Here is a 19,471-nt window from a genome sequence, read left to right on the forward strand (position 1 = left end):
AAGTCACCGGTCAGTGTACAGATCTCCCCCTGAGAGGGCGGGACAGAGAGTCACAGGTCAGTATACAGATCTCCCTGAGAGAGAGAGGGACAGAGAGTCACCGGTCAGTGTACAGATCTCCCTGAGAGAGAGAGAGAGGGACAGAGAGTCACTGGTCAGTGTACAGATCTCCCTGAGAGAGAGAGGGACAGAGAGTCACCAGTCAGTGTACAGATCTCCCCCTGAGAGAGAGGGACAGAGAGTCACCGATCAGTGTACAGATGTCCCTGAGGGAGGGACAGAGAGTCACCGGTCAGTGTACAGATCTCCCTGAGGGAGGGACAGAGAGTCACCGGTCAGTGTACAGATATTCCTGAGGGAGGGACAGAGAGTCACCGGTCAGTGTACAGATCTCCCTGAGGGAGGGACAGAGTGTCACCGATCAGTGTACAGATATTCCTGAGAGAGGGACAGAGAGTCACTGGTCAGTGTACAGATCTCCCTGAGAGAGAGAGAGGGACAGAGAGTCACTGGTCAGTGAACAGATCTCCCTGAGGGCGGGACAGAGAGGCACCGGTCAGTGTACAGATATTCCTGAGAGAGGGACAGAGAGTCACCAATCAGTGTACAGATCTCCCCCTGAGAGAGGGGGACAGGGAGTCACCAGTCAGTGTACAGATCTCCCTGAGAGAGAGAGAGGGACGAAAGTCACCAGTCAGTGTACAGATCTCCCCCTGAGAGGGCGGGACAGAGAGTCACAGGTCAGTATACAGATCTCCCTGAGAGAGAGAGGGACAGAGAGTCACCGGTCAGTGTACAGATCTCCCTGAGAGAGAGAGAGAGGGACAGAGAGTCACTGGTCAGTGTACAGATCTCCCTGAGAGAGAGAGGGACAGAGAGTCACCAGTCAGTGTACAGATCTCCCCCTGAGAGGGCGGGACAGAGAGTCACAGGTCAGTGTACAGATCTCCCTGAGAGAGAGAGAGGGACAGAGAGTCACCGGTCAGTGTACAGATCTCCCTGAGAGAGAGAGAGAGGGACAGAGAGTCACCAGTCAGTGTACAGATCTCCCTGAGAGAGAGAGAGAGGGACAGAGAGTCACCGGTCAGTATACAGATCTCCCCCTGAGAGAGAGGGACAGAGAGTCACTGGTCAGTGTACAGATCTCCCTGAGAGAGAGTGAGGGACAGAGAGTCACCGGTCAGTGTACAGATCTCCCTGAGGGAGGGACAGAGAGTCACCGGTCAGTGTACAGATCTCCCTGAGAGAGAGAGGGACAGAGAGTCACCGATCAGTGTACATATCTCCCTGAGGGAGGGCCAGAGAGTCACCGATCAGTGTACAGATCTCCTTGAGAGAGAGAGGGACAGAGAGTCACCAGTCAGTGTACAGATCTCCCCCTGAGAGGGCGGGACAGAGAGTCACAGGTCAGTGTACAGATCTCCCTGAGAGAGAGAGAGGGACAGAGAGTCACCGGTCAGTGTACAGATCTCCCTGAGAGAGAGAGAGAGGGACAGAGAGTCACCAGTCAGTGTACAGATCTCCCTGAGAGAGAGAGAGAGGGACAGAGAGTCACCGGTCAGTATACAGATCTCCCCCTGAGAGAGAGGGACAGAGAGTCACTGGTCAGTGTACAGATCTCCCTGAGAGAGAGTGAGGGACAGAGAGTCACCGGTCAGTGTACAGATATTCCTGAGGGAGGGACAGAGAGTCACCGGTCAGTGTACAGATCTCCCTGAGGGAGGGACAGAGAGTCACCGGTCAGTGTACAGATCTCCCCCTGAGAGAGAGGGACAGAGAGTCACCGATCAGTGTACAGATATTCCTGAGGGAGGGACAGAGAGTCACTGGTCAGTGTACAGATCTCCGCCTGAGAGAGAGGGACAGAGAGTCACCGGTCAGTGTACAGATCTCCGCCTGAGAGGGAGGGACAGAGAGTCACCGGTCAGTGTAAGAACTCCCTGAGAGAGGGACAGAGAGTCACCGGTCAGTGTAAGAACTCCCTGAGAGAGGGACAGAGAGTCACCGGTCAGTGTACAGATCTCCCTGAGAGAGAGAGAGGGACAGAGAGTCACTGGTCAGTGTACAGATCTCCCTGAGGGTGGGACAGAGAGGCACCGGTCAGTGTACAGATATTCCTGAGAGAGGGACAGAGAGTCACCAATCAGTGTACAGATCTCCCCCTGAGAGACAGGGACAGGGAGTCACCAGTCAGTGTACAGATCTCCCTGAGAGAGAGAGAGAGGGACGAAAGTCACCGGTCAGTGTACAGATCTCCCCCTGAGAGGGAGGGACAGAGAGTCACAGGTCAGTATACAGATCTCCCTGAGAGAGAGAGGGACAGAGAGTCACCGGTCAGTGTACAGATCTCCCTGAGAGAGAGAGAGAGGGACAGAGAGTCACTGGTCAGTGTACAGATCTCCCTGAGAGAGAGAGGGACAGAGAGTCACCAGTCAGTGTACAGATCTCCCCCTGAGAGAGAGGGACAGAGAGTCACCGATCAGTGTACAGATATTCCTGAGGGAGGGACAGAGAGTCACTGGTCAGTGTACAGATCTCCCCCTGAGAGAGAGGGACAGAGAGTCACAGGTCAGTGTACAGATCTCCCTGAGAGAGAGAGAGGGACAGAGAGTCACCGGTCAGTGTACAGATCTCCCTGAGAGAGAGAGAGAGGGACAGAGAGTCACCAGTCAGTGTACAGATCTCCCTGAGAGAGAGAGAGAGGGACAGAGAGTCACCGGTCAGTATACAGATCTCCCCCTGAGAGAGAGGGACAGAGAGTCACTGGTCAGTGTACAGATCTCCCTGAGAGAGTGAGAGGGGGACAGAGAGTCACCAGTCAGTGTACAGATCTCCCTGAGGGAGGGACAGAGAGTCACCGGTCAGTGTACAGATCTCCCTGAGAGAGAGAGGGACAGAGAGTCACCGATCAGTGTACAGATATTCCTGAGGGAGGGACAGAGAGTCACCAATCAGTGTACAGATCTCCCTGAGGGAGGGACAGAGAGTCACCGATCAGTGTACAGATCTCCCTGAGGGAGGGACAGAGAGTCACCGGTTAGTGTACAGATCTCCCTGAGGGAGGGACAGAGAGTCACCGGTCAGTGTACAGATGTCCCTGAGGGAGGGACAGAGAGTCACCGGTCAGTGTACAGATATTCCTGAGAGAGGGACAGAGAGTCACCGGTCAGTGTACAGATCTCCCTGAGGGAGGGACAGAGAGTCACCGGTCAGTGTACAGATCTCCCTGAGGGTGGGACAGAGAGTCACCGGTCAGTGTACAGATCTCCCTGAGGGAGGAACAGAGAGTCACCGGTCAGTGTACAGATCTCCCTGAGGGAGGGACAGAGAGTCACCGGTCAGTGTACAGATCTCCCTGAGGGAGGGACAGAGAGTCACCGATCAGTGTACAGATATTCCTGAGGGAGGGACAGAGAGTCACCGGTCAGTGTACAGATCTCCCTGAGGGAGGGCCAGAGAGTCACCGGTCAGTGTACAGATCTCCCTGAGGGAGGGACAGAGAGTCACCGGTCAGTGTACAGATATTCCTGAGAGAGGGACAGAGAGTCACCGATCAGTGTACAGATCTCCCTGAGGGCGGGACAGAGAGTCACCGATCAGTGTACAGATCTCCCTGAGGGAGGGACAGAGAGTCACCGATCAGTGTACAGATCTCCCTGAGGGAGGGACAGAGAGTCACCGGTCAGTGTACAGATATTCCTGAGAGAGGGACAGAGAGTCACCGGACAGTGTACAGATATTCCTGAGAGAGGGACAGAGAGTCACCGATCAGTGTACAGATATTCCTGAGAGAGGGACAGAGAGTCACCGATCAGTGTACAGATCTCCCTGAGGGAGGGACAGAGAGTCACCAGTCAGAGTACAGATCTCCCTGAGAGAGAGAGAGAGGGACAGAGAGTCACCGGTCAGTGTACGGATCTCCCTGAGAGAGAGAGGGACAGAGAGTCACCGGTCAGTGTACAGATCTCCCTGAGAGAGAGAGAGAGGGGGACAGAGAGTCACCAGTCAGTGTACAGATCTCCCTGAGGGAGGGACAGAGAGTCACCGGTCAGTGTACAGATCTCCCTGAGAGAGAGAGGGACAGAGAGTCACCGATCAGTGCACAGATATTCCTGAGGGAGGGACAGAGAGTCACCGATCAGTGTACAGATCTCCCTGAGGGAGGGACAGAGAGTCACCGGTCAGTGTACAGATATTCCTGAGGGAGGGACAGAGAGTCACCGATCAGTGTACAGATCTCCCTGATGGAGGGCCAGAGAGTCACCGATCAGTGTACAGATCTCCCTGAGGGAGGGACAGAGAGTCACCGGTCAGTGTACAGATCTCCCTGAGGGAGGGACAGAGAGTCACCGGTCAGTGTACAGATCTCCCTGAGGGAGGGACAGAGAGTCACCGATCAGTGTACAGATCTCCCTGAGGGAGGGACAGAGAGTCACCGGTCAGTGTACAGATCTCCCTGAGGGAGGGACAGAGAGTCACCGATCAGTGTACAAATCTCCCTGAGGGAGGGACAGAGAGTCACCGGTCAGTGTACAGATCTCCCTGAGGGAGGGACAGAGAGTCACCGATCAGTGTACAGATCTCCCTGAGGGAGGGACAGAGAGTCACCGGTCAGTGTACAGATATTCCTGAGGGAGGGACAGAGAGTCACCGGTCAGTGTACAGATCTCCCTGAGGGAGGGCCAGAGAGTCACCGATCAGTGTACAGATCTCCCTGAGGGAGGGACAGAGAGTCACCGGTCAGTGTACAGATGTCCCTGAGGGAGGGACAGAGAGTCACCGGTCAGTGTACAGATCTCCCCCTGAGAGAGAGGGACAGAGAGTCACCGGTCAGTGTACAGATATTCCTGAGGGAGGGACAGAGTGTCACCGGTCAGTGTACAGATCTCCCTGAGGGTGGGCCAGAGAGTCACCGATCAATGTACAGATTTCCCTGAGGGAGGGCCAGAGAGTCACCGATCAGTGTACAGATGTCCCTGCGGGAGGGACAGAGAGTCACCGGTCAGTGTACAGGTCTCCCTGAGGGAGGGACAGAGAGTCACCGGTCAGTGTACAGATCTCCCTGAGGGAGGGCCAGAGAGTCACCGATCAGTGTACAGATCTCCCTGAGGGAGGGCCAGAGAGTCACCGATCAGTGTACAGATGTCCCTGAGGGAGGGACAGAGAGTCAGTGGTCAGTGTACAGATATTCCTGAGAGAGGGACAGAGAGTCACCGATCAGTGTACAGATCTCCCTGAGGGAGGGACAGAGAGTCACCAGTCAGTGTACAGATCTCCCTGAGAGAGAGAGAGAGGGACAGAGAGTCACCGGTCAGTGTACAGATCTCCCTGAGAGAGAGAGGGACAGAGAGTCACCGGTCAGTGTACAGATCTCCTCCTGAGAGAGAGGGACAGAGAGTCACCGGTCAGTGTACAGATCTCCCTGAGAGAGAGAGGGACAGAGAGTCACCGGTCAGTGTACAGATCTCCCTGAGGGAGGGACAGAGAGTCACCGGTCAGTGTACAGATCTCCCTGAGAGAGAGAGGGACAGAGAGTCACCGGTCAGTCTACAGATCTCCCTGAGGGAGGGACAGAGAGTCACCGTTCAGTGTACAGATCTCCCTGAGGGAGGGACAGAGAGTCACCGGTCAGTGTACAGATCTCCCTGAGGGAGGGACAGAGAGTCACCGGTCAGTGTACAGATCTCCCTGAGAGAGAGAGGGACAGAGAGTCACCGATCAGTGTACATATCTCCCTGAGGGAGGGCCAGAGAGTCACCGATCAGTGTACAGATCTCCCTGAGGGAGGGACAGAGAGTCACCGGTCAGTGTACAGATCTCCCTGAGGGAGGGACAGAGAGTCACCGGTCAGTGTACAGATCTCCCTGAGGGAGGGACAGAGAGTCACCGATCAGTGTACAGATCTCCCTGAGGGAGGGACAGAGAGTCACCGGTCAGTGTACAGATCTCGCTGAGGGAGGGACAGAGAGTCACCGGTCAGTGTACAGATCTCCCTGAGGGAGGGACAGAGAGTCACCGGTCAGTATACAGATCTCCCCCTGAGAGAGAGGGACAGAGAGTCACTGGTCAGTGTACAGATCTCCCTGAGAGAGAGTGAGGGACAGAGAGTCACCGGTCAGTGTACAGATCTCCCTGAGGGAGGGACAGAGAGTCACCGATCAGTGTACAGATCTCCCTGAGGGAGGGACAGAGAGTCACCGGTCAGTGTACAGATCTCCCTGAGAGAGGGACAGAGAGTCACCGGTCAGTGTACAGATATTCCTGAGAGAGGGACAGAGAGTCACCGGACAGTGTACAGATATTCCTGAGAGAGGGACAGAGAGTAACCGATCAGTGTACAGATCTCCCTGAGGGAGGGACAGAGAGTCACCAGTCAGAGTACAGATCTCACTGAGAGAGAGAGAGAGGGACAGAGAGTCACCGGTCAGTGTACAGATCTCCCCCTGAGAGAGAGGGACAGAGAGTCACTGGTCAGTGTACAGATCTCCCTGAGAGAGAGAGAGGGACAGAGAGTCACTGGTCAGTGTACAGATCTCCCTGAGAGAGTGAGAGGGGGACAGAGAGTCACCAGTCAGTGTACAGATCTCCCTGAGGGAGGGACAGAGAGTCACCGGTCAGTGTACAGATCTCCCTGAGAGAGAGAGGGACAGAGAGTCACCGATCAGTGTACAGATATTCCTGAGGGAGGGACAGAGAGTCACCAATCAGTGTACAGATCTCCCTGAGGGAGGGACAGAGAGTCACCGGTCAGTGTACAGATATTCCTGAGGGAGGGACAGAGAGTCACCGATCAGTGTACAGATCTCCCTGAGGGAGGGCCAGAGAGTCACCGATCAGTGTACAGATCTCCCTGAGGGAGGGCCAGAGAGTCACCGATCAGTGTACAGATCTCCCTGAGGGAGGGCCAGAGAGTCACCGGTCAGTGTACAGATGTCCCTGAGGGAGGGACAGAGAGTCACCGGTCAGTGTACAGATCTCCCTGAGGGAGGGACAGAGAGTCACCGGTCAGTGTACAGATATTCCTGAGGGAGGGACAGAGAGTCACCGGTCAGTGTACAGATCTCCCTGAGGGAGGGACAGAGTGTCACCGATCAGTGTACAGATATTCCTGAGAGAGGGACAGAGAGTCACTGGTCAGTGTACAGATCTCCCTGAGAGAGAGAGAGGGACAGAGAGTCACTGGTCAGTGAACAGATCTCCCTGAGGGCGGGACAGAGAGGCACCGGTCAGTGTACAGATATTCCTGAGAGAGGGACAGAGAGTCACCAATCAGTGTACAGATCTCCCCCTGAGAGAGGGGGACAGGGAGTCACCAGTCAGTGTACAGATCTCCCTGAGAGAGAGAGAGGGACGAAAGTCACCAGTCAGTGTACAGATCTCCCCCTGAGAGGGCGGGACAGAGAGTCACAGGTCAGTATACAGATCTCCCTGAGAGAGAGAGGGACAGAGAGTCACCGGTCAGTGTACAGATCTCCCTGAGAGAGAGAGAGAGGGACAGAGAGTCACTGGTCAGTGTACAGATCTCCCTGAGAGAGAGAGGGACAGAGAGTCACCAGTCAGTGTACAGATCTCCCCCTGAGAGGGCGGGACAGAGAGTCACAGGTCAGTGTACAGATCTCCCTGAGAGAGAGAGAGGGACAGAGAGTCACCGGTCAGTGTACAGATCTCCCTGAGAGAGAGAGAGAGGGACAGAGAGTCACCAGTCAGTGTACAGATCTCCCTGAGAGAGAGAGAGAGGGACAGAGAGTCACCGGTCAGTATACAGATCTCCCCCTGAGAGAGAGGGACAGAGAGTCACTGGTCAGTGTACAGATCTCCCTGAGAGAGAGTGAGGGACAGAGAGTCACCGGTCAGTGTACAGATCTCCCTGAGGGAGGGACAGAGAGTCACCGGTCAGTGTACAGATCTCCCTGAGAGAGAGAGAGGGACAGAGAGTCACCGATCAGTGTACATATCTCCCTGAGGGAGGGCCAGAGAGTCACCGATCAGTGTACAGATCTCCTTGAGAGAGAGAGGGACAGAGAGTCACCAGTCAGTGTACAGATCTCCCCCTGAGAGGGCGGGACAGAGAGTCACAGGTCAGTGTACAGATCTCCCTGAGAGAGAGAGAGGGACAGAGAGTCACCGGTCAGTGTACAGATCTCCCTGAGAGAGAGAGAGAGGGACAGAGAGTCACCAGTCAGTGTACAGATCTCCCTGAGAGAGAGAGAGAGGGACAGAGAGTCACCGGTCAGTATACAGATCTCCCCCTGAGAGAGAGGGACAGAGAGTCACTGGTCAGTGTACAGATCTCCCTGAGAGAGAGTGAGGGACAGAGAGTCACCGGTCAGTGTACAGATATTCCTGAGGGAGGGACAGAGAGTCACCGGTCAGTGTACAGATCTCCCTGAGGGAGGGACAGAGAGTCACCGGTCAGTGTACAGATCTCCCCCTGAGAGAGAGGGACAGAGAGTCACCGATCAGTGTACAGATATTCCTGAGGGAGGGACAGAGAGTCACTGGTCAGTGTACAGATCTCCGCCTGAGAGAGAGGGACAGAGAGTCACCGGTCAGTGTACAGATCTCCGCCTGAGAGGGAGGGACAGAGAGTCACCGGTCAGTGTAAGAACTCCCTGAGAGAGGGACAGAGAGTCACCGGTCAGTGTAAGAACTCCCTGAGAGAGGGACAGAGAGTCACCGGTCAGTGTACAGATCTCCCTGAGAGAGAGAGAGGGACAGAGAGTCACTGGTCAGTGTACAGATCTCCCTGAGGGTGGGACAGAGAGGCACCGGTCAGTGTACAGATATTCCTGAGAGAGGGACAGAGAGTCACCAATCAGTGTACAGATCTCCCCCTGAGAGACAGGGACAGGGAGTCACCAGTCAGTGTACAGATCTCCCTGAGAGAGAGAGAGAGGGACGAAAGTCACCGGTCAGTGTACAGATCTCCCCCTGAGAGGGCGGGACAGAGAGTCACAGGTCAGTATACAGATCTCCCTGAGAGAGAGAGGGACAGAGAGTCACCGGTCAGTGTACAGATCTCCCTGAGAGAGAGAGAGAGGGACAGAGAGTCACTGGTCAGTGTACAGATCTCCCTGAGAGAGAGAGGGACAGAGAGTCACCAGTCAGTGTACAGATCTCCCCCTGAGAGAGAGGGACAGAGAGTCACCGATCAGTGTACAGATATTCCTGAGGGAGGGACAGAGAGTCACTGGTCAGTGTACAGATCTCCCCCTGAGAGAGAGGGACAGAGAGTCACAGGTCAGTGTACAGATCTCCCTGAGAGAGAGAGAGGGACAGAGAGTCACCGGTCAGTGTACAGATCTCCCTGAGAGAGAGAGAGAGGGACAGAGAGTCACCAGTCAGTGTACAGATCTCCCTGAGAGAGAGAGAGAGGGACAGAGAGTCACCGGTCAGTATACAGATCTCCCCCTGAGAGAGAGGGACAGAGAGTCACTGGTCAGTGTACAGATCTCCCTGAGAGAGTGAGAGGGGGACAGAGAGTCACCAGTCAGTGTACAGATCTCCCTGAGGGAGGGACAGAGAGTCACCGGTCAGTGTACAGATCTCCCTGAGAGAGAGAGGGACAGAGAGTCACCGATCAGTGTACAGATATTCCTGAGGGAGGGACAGAGAGTCACCAATCAGTGTACAGATCTCCCTGAGGGAGGGACAGAGAGTCACCGATCAGTGTACAGATCTCCCTGAGGGAGGGACAGAGAGTCACCGGTTAGTGTACAGATCTCCCTGAGGGAGGGACAGAGAGTCACCGGTCAGTGTACAGATGTCCCTGAGGGAGGGACAGAGAGTCACCGGTCAGTGTACAGATATTCCTGAGAGAGGGACAGAGAGTCACCGGTCAGTGTACAGATCTCCCTGAGGGAGGGACAGAGAGTCACCGGTCAGTGTACAGATCTCCCTGAGGGTGGGACAGAGAGTCACCGGTCAGTGTACAGATCTCCCTGAGGGAGGAACAGAGAGTCACCGGTCAGTGTACAGATCTCCCTGAGGGAGGGACAGAGAGTCACCGGTCAGTGTACAGATCTCCCTGAGGGAGGGACAGAGAGTCACCGATCAGTGTACAGATATTCCTGAGGGAGGGACAGAGAGTCACCGGTCAGTGTACAGATCTCCCTGAGGGAGGGCCAGAGAGTCACCGGTCAGTGTACAGATCTCCCTGAGGGAGGGACAGAGAGTCACCGGTCAGTGTACAGATATTCCTGAGAGAGGGACAGAGAGTCACCGATCAGTGTACAGATCTCCCTGAGGGCGGGACAGAGAGTCACCGATCAGTGTACAGATCTCCCTGAGGGAGGGACAGAGAGTCACCGATCAGTGTACAGATCTCCCTGAGGGAGGGACAGAGAGTCACCGGTCAGTGTACAGATATTCCTGAGAGAGGGACAGAGAGTCACCGGACAGTGTACAGATATTCCTGAGAGAGGGACAGAGAGTCACCGATCAGTGTACAGATATTCCTGAGAGAGGGACAGAGAGTCACCGATCAGTGTACAGATCTCCCTGAGGGAGGGACAGAGAGTCACCAGTCAGAGTACAGATCTCCCTGAGAGAGAGAGAGAGGGACAGAGAGTCACCGGTCAGTGTACGGATCTCCCTGAGAGAGAGAGGGACAGAGAGTCACCGGTCAGTGTACAGATCTCCCTGAGAGAGAGAGAGAGGGGGACAGAGAGTCACCAGTCAGTGTACAGATCTCCCTGAGGGAGGGACAGAGAGTCACCGGTCAGTGTACAGATCTCCCTGAGAGAGAGAGGGACAGAGAGTCACCGATCAGTGTACAGATATTCCTGAGGGAGGGACAGAGAGTCACCGATCAGTGTACAGATCTCCCTGAGGGAGGGACAGAGAGTCACCGGTCAGTGTACAGATATTCCTGAGGGAGGGACAGAGAGTCACCGATCAGTGTACAGATCTCCCTGATGGAGGGCCAGAGAGTCACCGATCAGTGTACAGATCTCCCTGAGGGAGGGACAGAGAGTCACCGGTCAGTGTACAGATCTCCCTGAGGGAGGGACAGAGAGTCACCGGTCAGTGTACAGATCTCCCTGAGGGAGGGACAGAGAGTCACCGATCAGTGTACAGATCTCCCTGAGGGAGGGACAGAGAGTCACCGGTCAGTGTACAGATCTCCCTGAGGGAGGGACAGAGAGTCACCGATCAGTGTACAAATCTCCCTGAGGGAGGGACAGAGAGTCACCGGTCAGTGTACAGATCTCCCTGAGGGAGGGACAGAGAGTCACCGATCAGTGTACAGATCTCCCTGAGGGAGGGACAGAGAGTCACCGGTCAGTGTACAGATATTCCTGAGGGAGGGACAGAGAGTCACCGGTCAGTGTACAGATCTCCCTGAGGGAGGGCCAGAGAGTCACCGATCAGTGTACAGATCTCCCTGAGGGAGGGACAGAGAGTCACCGGTCAGTGTACAGATGTCCCTGAGGGAGGGACAGAGAGTCACCGGTCAGTGTACAGATCTCCCCCTGAGAGAGAGGGACAGAGAGTCACCGGTCAGTGTACAGATATTCCTGAGGGAGGGACAGAGTGTCACCGGTCAGTGTACAGATCTCCCTGAGGGTGGGCCAGAGAGTCACCGATCAATGTACAGATTTCCCTGAGGGAGGGCCAGAGAGTCACCGATCAGTGTACAGATGTCCCTGCGGGAGGGACAGAGAGTCACCGGTCAGTGTACAGGTCTCCCTGAGGGAGGGACAGAGAGTCACCGGTCAGTGTACAGATCTCCCTGAGGGAGGGCCAGAGAGTCACCGATCAGTGTACAGATCTCCCTGAGGGAGGGCCAGAGAGTCACCGATCAGTGTACAGATGTCCCTGAGGGAGGGACAGAGAGTCACCGGTCAGTGTACAGGTCTCCCTGAGGGAGGGACAGAGAGTCACCGGTCAGTGTACAGGTCTCCCTGAGGGAGGGACAGAGAGTCACCGGTCAGTGTACAGAACTCCCTGAGAGAGGGACAGAGAGTCACCGGTCAGTGTACAGATCTCCCTGAGAGAGAGAGGGACAGAGAGTCACCGGTCAGTGTACAGATCTCCCCCTGAGAGAGAGGGACAGAGAGTCACCGGTCAGTGTACAGATCTCCCCCTGAGAGAGAGGGACAGAGAGTCACCGGTCAGTGTACAGATCTCCCCCTGAGAGAGAGGGACAGAGAGTCACCGGTCAGTGTACAGATTTCCCTGAGGGAGGGACGGAGAGTCACCGGTCAGTGTACAGATCTCCCTGAGGGAGGGACAGAGAGTCACCGGTCAGTGTACAGATATCCCTGAGAGAGAGAGGGACAGAGAGTCACCGATCAGTGTACAGATATTCCTGAGGGAGGGACAGAGAGTCACCGATCAGTGTACAGATCTCCCTGAGGGAGGGCCAGAGAGTCACCGATCAGTGTACAGATCTCCCTGAGGGAGGGACAGAGAGTCACCGGTCAGTGTACAGATCTCCCTGAGGGAGGGACAGGGAGTCACCGGTCAGTGTACAGATCTCCCTGAGGGAGGGACAGAGAGTCACCGGTCAGTGTACAGATCTCCCTGAGGGAGGGACAGAGAGTCACCGGTCAGTGTACAGATCTCCCTTAGGGAGGGACAGAGAGTCACCGGTCAGTGTACAGATCTCCCTGAGGGAGGGACAGAGAGTCACCGGTCAGTGTACAGATCTCCCTGAGGGAGGGACAGGGAGTCACCGGTCAGTGTACAGATCTCCCTGAGGGAGGGACAGAGAGTCACCGGTCAGTGTACAGATCTCCCTGAGGGAGGGACAGAGAGTCACCGGTCAGTGTACAGATCTCCCTGAGGGAGGGACAGAGAGTCACCGGTCAGTGTACAGATCTCCCCCTGAGAGAGAGGGACAGAGAGTCACCGGTCAGTGTACAGATCTCCCTGAGGGAGGGACGGAGAGTCACCGGTCAGTGTACAGATCTCCCTGAGGGAGGGACAGAGAGTCACCGGTCAGTGTACAGATCTCCCTGAGAGAGAGAGGGACAGAGAGTCACCGGTCAGTGTACAGATCTCCCTGAGAGAGAGAGAGGGACAGAGAGTCACCGATCAGTGTACAGATATTCCTGAGGGAGGGACAGAGAGTCACCGATCAGTGTACAGATCTCCCTGAGGGAGGGCCAGAGAGTCACCGATCAGTGTACAGATCTCCCTGAGGGAGGGACAGAGAGTCACCGGTCAGTGTACAGATCTCTCTGAGGGAGGGACAGAGAGTCACCAGTCAGTGTACAGATCTCCCTGAGGGAGGGACAGAGAGTCACCGGTCAGTGTACAGATCTCCCTGAGGGAGGGACAGAGAGTCACCGGTCAGTGTACAGATATTCCTGAGGGAGGGACAGAGAGTCACCGGTCAGTGTACAGATCTCCCTGAGGGAGGGACAGAGAGTCACCGGTCAGTGTACAGATCTCCCTGAGGGAGGGACAGAGAGTCACCGGTCAGTGTACAGATCTCCCTGAGGGAGGGACAGAGAGTCACCGATCAGTGTACAGATCTCCCTGAGGGAGGGACAGAGAGTCACCGGTCAGTGTACAGATCTCCCCCTGAGAGAGAGGGACAGAGAGTCACTTGTCAGTGTACAGATCTCCCTGAGAGAGAGAGAGGGACAGAGAGTCACCGATCAGTGTACAGATCTCCCTGAGGGAGGGCCAGAGAGTCACCGATCAGTGTACAGATCTCCCTGAGGGAGGGCCAGAGAGTCACCGATCAGTGTACAGATGTCCCTGAGGGAGGGACAGAGAGTCACCGGTCAGTGTACAGATCTCCCTGAGGGAGGGACGGAGAGTCACCTGTCAGTGTACAGATCTCCCTGAGGGAGGGACAGAGAGTCACCGGTCAGTGTACAGATATTCCTGAGAGAGGGACAGAGAGTCACCGATCAGTGTACAGATCTCCCTGAGGGAGGGACAGAGAGTCACCGGTCAGTGTACAGATATTCCTGAGAGAGGGACAGAGAGTCACCGGTCAGTGTACAGATCTCCCTGAGAGAGGGACAGAGAGTCACCGGTCAGTGTACAGATATTCCTGAGAGAGGGACAGAGAGTCACCGGTCAGTATACAGATCTCCCTGAGGGAGGGACAGAGAGTCACCAGTCAGTGTACAGATCTCCCTGAGAGAGAGAGGGACAGAGGGTCACTGATCAGTGTACAGATCTCCTTGAGGGAGGGACAGAGAGTCAGTGGTCAGTGGACTGAGACAACTTGTTTTATGGGAAGGATGTAATAGAGAAATGGAGGTCATTTAAAGGTGAAATTTTGAGGGTGCAAATCTTTATGTTCCTGTTAGGTTGAAAGGAAAGGTTAAAAGTTTGAGAGAGCCATGGTTTTCAAGGGATATTGGAAACTTGGTTTGGGAAAAGAGAGAGATCTACAATAAATATAGGCAGCATGGAGTAAATGAGGTGCTCGAGGAATATAAAGAATGTAAAAAGAATCTTAAAGAAATTAGAAAAGCTAAAAGAAGATATGAGGTTACTTTGGCAAGTAAAGTGAAAATAAATCCAAAGGGTTTCTACAGATATATTAGTAGCAAAAGGATAGTGAGGGATAAAATTGGTCCCTTAGAGAATCAGAGTGGACAGCTATGTGTAGAGCCAAGAGAGATGGGGAAGATTTTGAACAATTTCTTCGGTATTCACTAAGGAGAAGGATATTGAATTGTGTAAGGTAAGAGAAACAAGTAGGGAAGTTATGGAAACTATGACGATTAAAGAGGAGGAAGTACTGGCACTTTTAAGGAATATAAAAGTGGATAAATCTCTGGATCCTGACAGGATATTCCCTAGGACCTTGAGGGAAGTTGGTGTAGAAATAGCAGGGGCTCTGACAGAAATATTTCAAATGTCATTAGAGATGGGGATGGTGCCGGAGGATTGGCGTATTGCTCATGTGGTTCCATTGTTTAAAAAGGGTTCTAAGAGTAAACCTAGTGATTATAGGCCTGTCAGTTTGACGTCAGTGGTGGGTAAATTAATGGAAAGTATTCTTAGAGATGGTATATATAATTATCTGGATAGACAGGGTCTGATTAGGAACAGTCAGCATGGATTTGTGCGTGGAAGGTCATGTTTGACAAATCTTATTGAATTTTTTGAAGAGGTTACGAGGAAAGTTGATGAGGGTAAAGCTGTGGATGTTGTCTATATGGACTTCAGTAAGGCCTTTGACAAGGTTCGCATGGAAGGTTAGTTAGGAAGGTTCAATCGTTAGGTATTAATATTGAATTAGTAAAATAGATTCAATAGTGGGAGATGCCAGAGAGTAGTGGTGGATAACTGTTTGTCAGGTTGGAGGCCAGTGATTAGTGGTGTGCCTCAGGGATCTGTACTGGGTCCAATGTTGTTTGTCATATACATTAATGATCTGGATGATGGGGTGGTAAATTGGATTAGTAAGTATGCAGATGATACTAAGGTAAGTGGCGTTGTGGATAATGAAGTAGGTTTTCAAAGCTTGCAGAGAGATTTAGGCCAGTTAGAAGAGTGGGCTGAAAGATGGCAGATGGAGTTTAATGCTGATAAGTGTGAGGTGCTACATTTTGGTAGGAATAATCCAAATAGGACATACATGGTAAATGGTAGGGCATTGAAGAATGCAGTAGAACAGAGTGATCGAGGAATAATGGTGCATAGTTCCCTGAAGGTGGAATCTCATGTGGATAGGGTGGTGAAGAAAGCTTTTGGTATGCAGGCCTTTATAAAACTGAGCATTGAGTGCAGGAGTTGGGATGTAATGTTAAAATTGTACAAGGCATTGGTAAGGCCGAATTTGGAGAATTGTATACAGTTCTGGTCACCGAATTATAGGAAAGATGTCAACAAAATAGAGGGAGTACAGAGAAGATTTACTGGAATGTTACCTGGGTTTCAGCACCTAAGTTAAAAGGAAAGGTTGAGCAAGTTAGGTCTTTATTCTTTGGAGCACAGAAGGTTGAGGGGGGACTTGATAGAGGTATTTAAAATCATGAGGGGGATAGATAGGGTTGACCTGGATAGGCTTTTTCCACTGAGAGTAGGGGAGATGCAAATAAGAGGACATGAGTTGAGAGTTAGGGGGCAAAAGTTTAGGGTTAACACGAGGGGGAATTTCTTTACTCAGAGAGTGGTAGCTGTGTGGAACGAGCTTCCAGTAGAAGTGGTCGAGGCAGGTTCAGTATTGTCATTTAAGGTAAAATTGGATAGGGATATGGACAGGTAAGGAATGGAGGTTTATGGGCTGAGTGCAGGTCGGTGGGACTAGGTGAGAGTAAGCGTTCGGCACGGACTAGAAGGGCCGAGATGGCCTGTTTCCGTGCTGTAATTGTTATATGGTTATATATGGTCAGTGTGGAGATCTTCCTGAGAGAGGGACAGAGGGACACCAGTCAGTGTGGAGATCTCCCTGAGAGAGGGACAGAGGGACACCAGTCAGTGTGGAGATCTCCCTGAGAGAGGGACAGAGGGACACCAGTCAGTGTGGAGATCTCCCTGAGGGAGGGACAGAGGGACACCAGTCAGTGTGGAGATCTCCCTGAGAGAGGGACAGAGGGACACCAGTCAGTGTGGAGATATCCCTGAGAGAGGGACGGAGGGACACCAGTCAGTGTGGAGATCTCCCTGAGAGAGGGACAGAGGGACACCAGTCAGTGTGGAGATCTCCCTGAGGGAGGGACGGAGGGACACCAGTCAGTGTGGAGATCTCCCTGAGAGAGGGACGGAGGGACACCAGTCAGTGTGGAGATCTCCCTGAGAGAGGGACAGAGGGACACCAGTCAGTGTGGAGATCTCCCTGAGAGAGGGACGGAGGGACACCAGTCAGTGTGGAGATCTCCCTGAGAGAGGGACAGAGGGACACCAGTCAGTGTGGAGATCTCCCTGAGAGAGGGACAGAGGGACACCAGTCAGTGTGGAGAGAGGGACGGAGATTTAAGAGGAATGTGAGGGGTAACTTCTCCACGCAAAGGATAGTGAGGAGCTCTGGAGGACGGGCACCAATTGCGACATCAAGGAGACTTTGGATAGGTACTTGGAGGGGAGGGATGAGGAAGGTTGCAGCACTGAACACTGGCACCTGAGTCTAGCAGGGAGGATGCTGTTTCCTCTCACTGTCCCTTCATCTCTCCACAGAAACCTCCGCCGGCAACACCTTCTCGAGGAACGTCGAGACCGGTTCTCAAGAGAGGGGGTTCACCCCTTCAGAATCCATCCTGCCTTCTAGAACTGGCCTCCGAGGAACACTTATTTCCACTCATCCCTCCTGCACCTCCATTTCGTGTCTCCGGGCTCCATTGACCTGCTGCTGGTACTCACACAGACCTAGCTCCCCTCACCTCCCCCCCACAACTGTTCTTTGTACAAAATCGTTGAATTTCTTTTGTAATAAAATATTGTTTGTTTTTTTTTTAAGAAAATTTGGGCTTTCCCCCAGGTGTGTGTCTCAACAAGCCTGAGCTCATCGTGCAAGCTTTTCCCAATAACTAATAAAATGGACACTGAGTGTAGGTACATTAAATAGCAAAAAGAGACAGAATGTATGTTTCATTTACAGAGAAAGTGCAGTGCAGGAAGACAAACTGAAAGAATCTATGTTGTTGGTTGTGTCACACCTGTGCAGGAGGGTTTTTGAAAGAGGAAAAGCTGTGGCATTCCCTCGACCTCAAAAGTCCGGATCCAGTGGAATGGATCGTCGTCACAAACTGCTGTCTTGATTGGTTGCAGTGGATAATCTTGACTGCTTCTCGTCAAAGCGTTGTACAACCCCTCCCTAGCCCCAGGTGTCTTCACAGGCACGTAGGTTCCTGTCTCATTGGGGTAGGAGGCCACTGGCTCCCCTCACGTGGGGGTCTGATTCTGCCTCGCTGACAGAGGGACTGAACAGTCCCAATTCACTATGTCTCTGAATAATTGGGTAGCATTTGGAAATGAGGGCAGGCTGAGCACTCTGACTCGACAGTAGAAATCAGAAAGGGTGAGTGGAAGGCGTTGCTGTGACTAATGGTGTTCCTCAGGGCTTAGTGCTGGGACCATTGCTGTTCATCAATGATTTGGTTCAGAACATATGGAGCAGAGTCAGTGAGTGTGCACATACTGAAAAAGGTGGTGCTGAACAAACAGTACAGGCCCTTTGGCCCATCTTGTCCATGCTGACTCCCAATGACCTGCATCCGCACCATAGCTCTCCATATCCCTCCCAAACTTCTCAAAAGACGCTTCCACCAGCTGTGCTGGCAGCTCGGTCCACCCTGAGCAAAACTTCCCTTAAACATTTCACCCTTAACCCATGGCCTCTAGTTGCAGACCTACCCACACTGCATTTACCTTATCCACACCCCTCATCATTTTGTATACCTCTACCCACACTTCAGGAAACAAAGTTCTAACTATGCAACCTTTCCCTATGACTCAGGTCCTGAAGTCCTGGCAACATCCTTGTAAATTTTCTCTGTACTCTCTCAATCTTAATTGATATCTGTAGGTAGGTGACCGAAACTGCACCGGATACTCCAACTTAGGCCCCTCCAACAAGTTCACCGTAAGACCCCATCTCCTGTATTCAGTACATTGATTAATGAAGGCTGATGTGCCAAAAATTCCCTTTACAACCTGTGCAAGCCCTCACACTTCCCTGTGTTAAAATTACATCTCCCGTCTTCCCAGCTGGTCCAGACCCTGCTGTAAGCTTTGATACCCTTCCAGTCTAGTCCAAAGTAAATTTGTTAGCAAAGTATTTATAAGCAACCCTAAGATTCATTTGTGGGCATAGTCAACAAATCCAGTAACCATTATGGAGTTGGTGACTGTCCACACCAACAAGGTGAACAACCAGAGAGCTAAAGTCAAATTGTACAAATACAAGAGGAGGAAATATAAATAAATGAATGAATATCAAGAACATCAGCTGACTCTTTAAGTGAATCCACAGGTTGTGGGAATAGTTCCATTATAGAGCAAGTGAAATTGAGAGGCATTATCCCCTCTGTTTAAGGGGTAATGACTCCCTGAACCTGACCACTATGCCCCAATCTCGGTGTCATCTGCAAATCTGTTGCTCCGGTTTTCCACATTATGATCCAGCATTGATACCCCTGTGGCACTACTCTAGTCAGAGAGGCAATCGTCTCTCCCACAAAGCCAATCTCTAATCTACTTCATCCTGAATGCCAAGCAATTGAACCTTCTTGACCAACCTCCCATGCGGGACCTTGTCAAAGGCCTTTCCTGGTAACTCCCCAAAATCTGTAATCCTGCCTACCACGTAGGCTCAACTTAATCAGGCCTGACTGCCCAAATATTTAATATATCTGATCCCTTAGAATACCTTCCACTGCTGATGTCAACCCCGTCAGCTATAATTTCAAGGCTTATTCTTTAGAGGATGTTTTAAAAACCTCTGTTAGGGCCCCTGCAATTTCTGCTCTTGTCTCCCGTAGGGTCCGAGGGAACACCCTGTCAGGCCCCGGGGATTTATCCACCCTGATTTGCCTCAAGACAGCAAACACCTCCT

The 19,471-nt window shown here is 52.8% G+C and overlaps 1 protein-coding gene across 1 annotated transcript in view; it reads left to right on the top strand.

The window, feature by feature from the left end:
* The window catches only part of LOC132389987 (putative RNA-binding protein Luc7-like 1), a 45,578-nt gene extending 26,884 nt beyond the window's left edge, over positions 1 to 18,694 (top strand). Inside the window, exon 8 of the mRNA XM_059962567.1 lies at positions 17,095 to 18,694. Coding sequence (XP_059818550.1) covers positions 17,095 to 17,185 — 91 coding nt within the window. The 3' untranslated portion in view covers positions 17,186 to 18,694. The remainder of the gene's footprint in view (positions 1 to 17,094) is intronic.
* The last annotated feature ends 777 nt before the right edge of the window (positions 18,695 to 19,471 follow it).

The sequence above is a fragment of the Hypanus sabinus genome, unplaced genomic scaffold (assembly GCF_030144855.1).
Source record: "Hypanus sabinus isolate sHypSab1 unplaced genomic scaffold, sHypSab1.hap1 scaffold_728, whole genome shotgun sequence".
In the NCBI taxonomy this organism is placed as follows: Eukaryota; Metazoa; Chordata; class Chondrichthyes; order Myliobatiformes; family Dasyatidae; genus Hypanus; species Hypanus sabinus.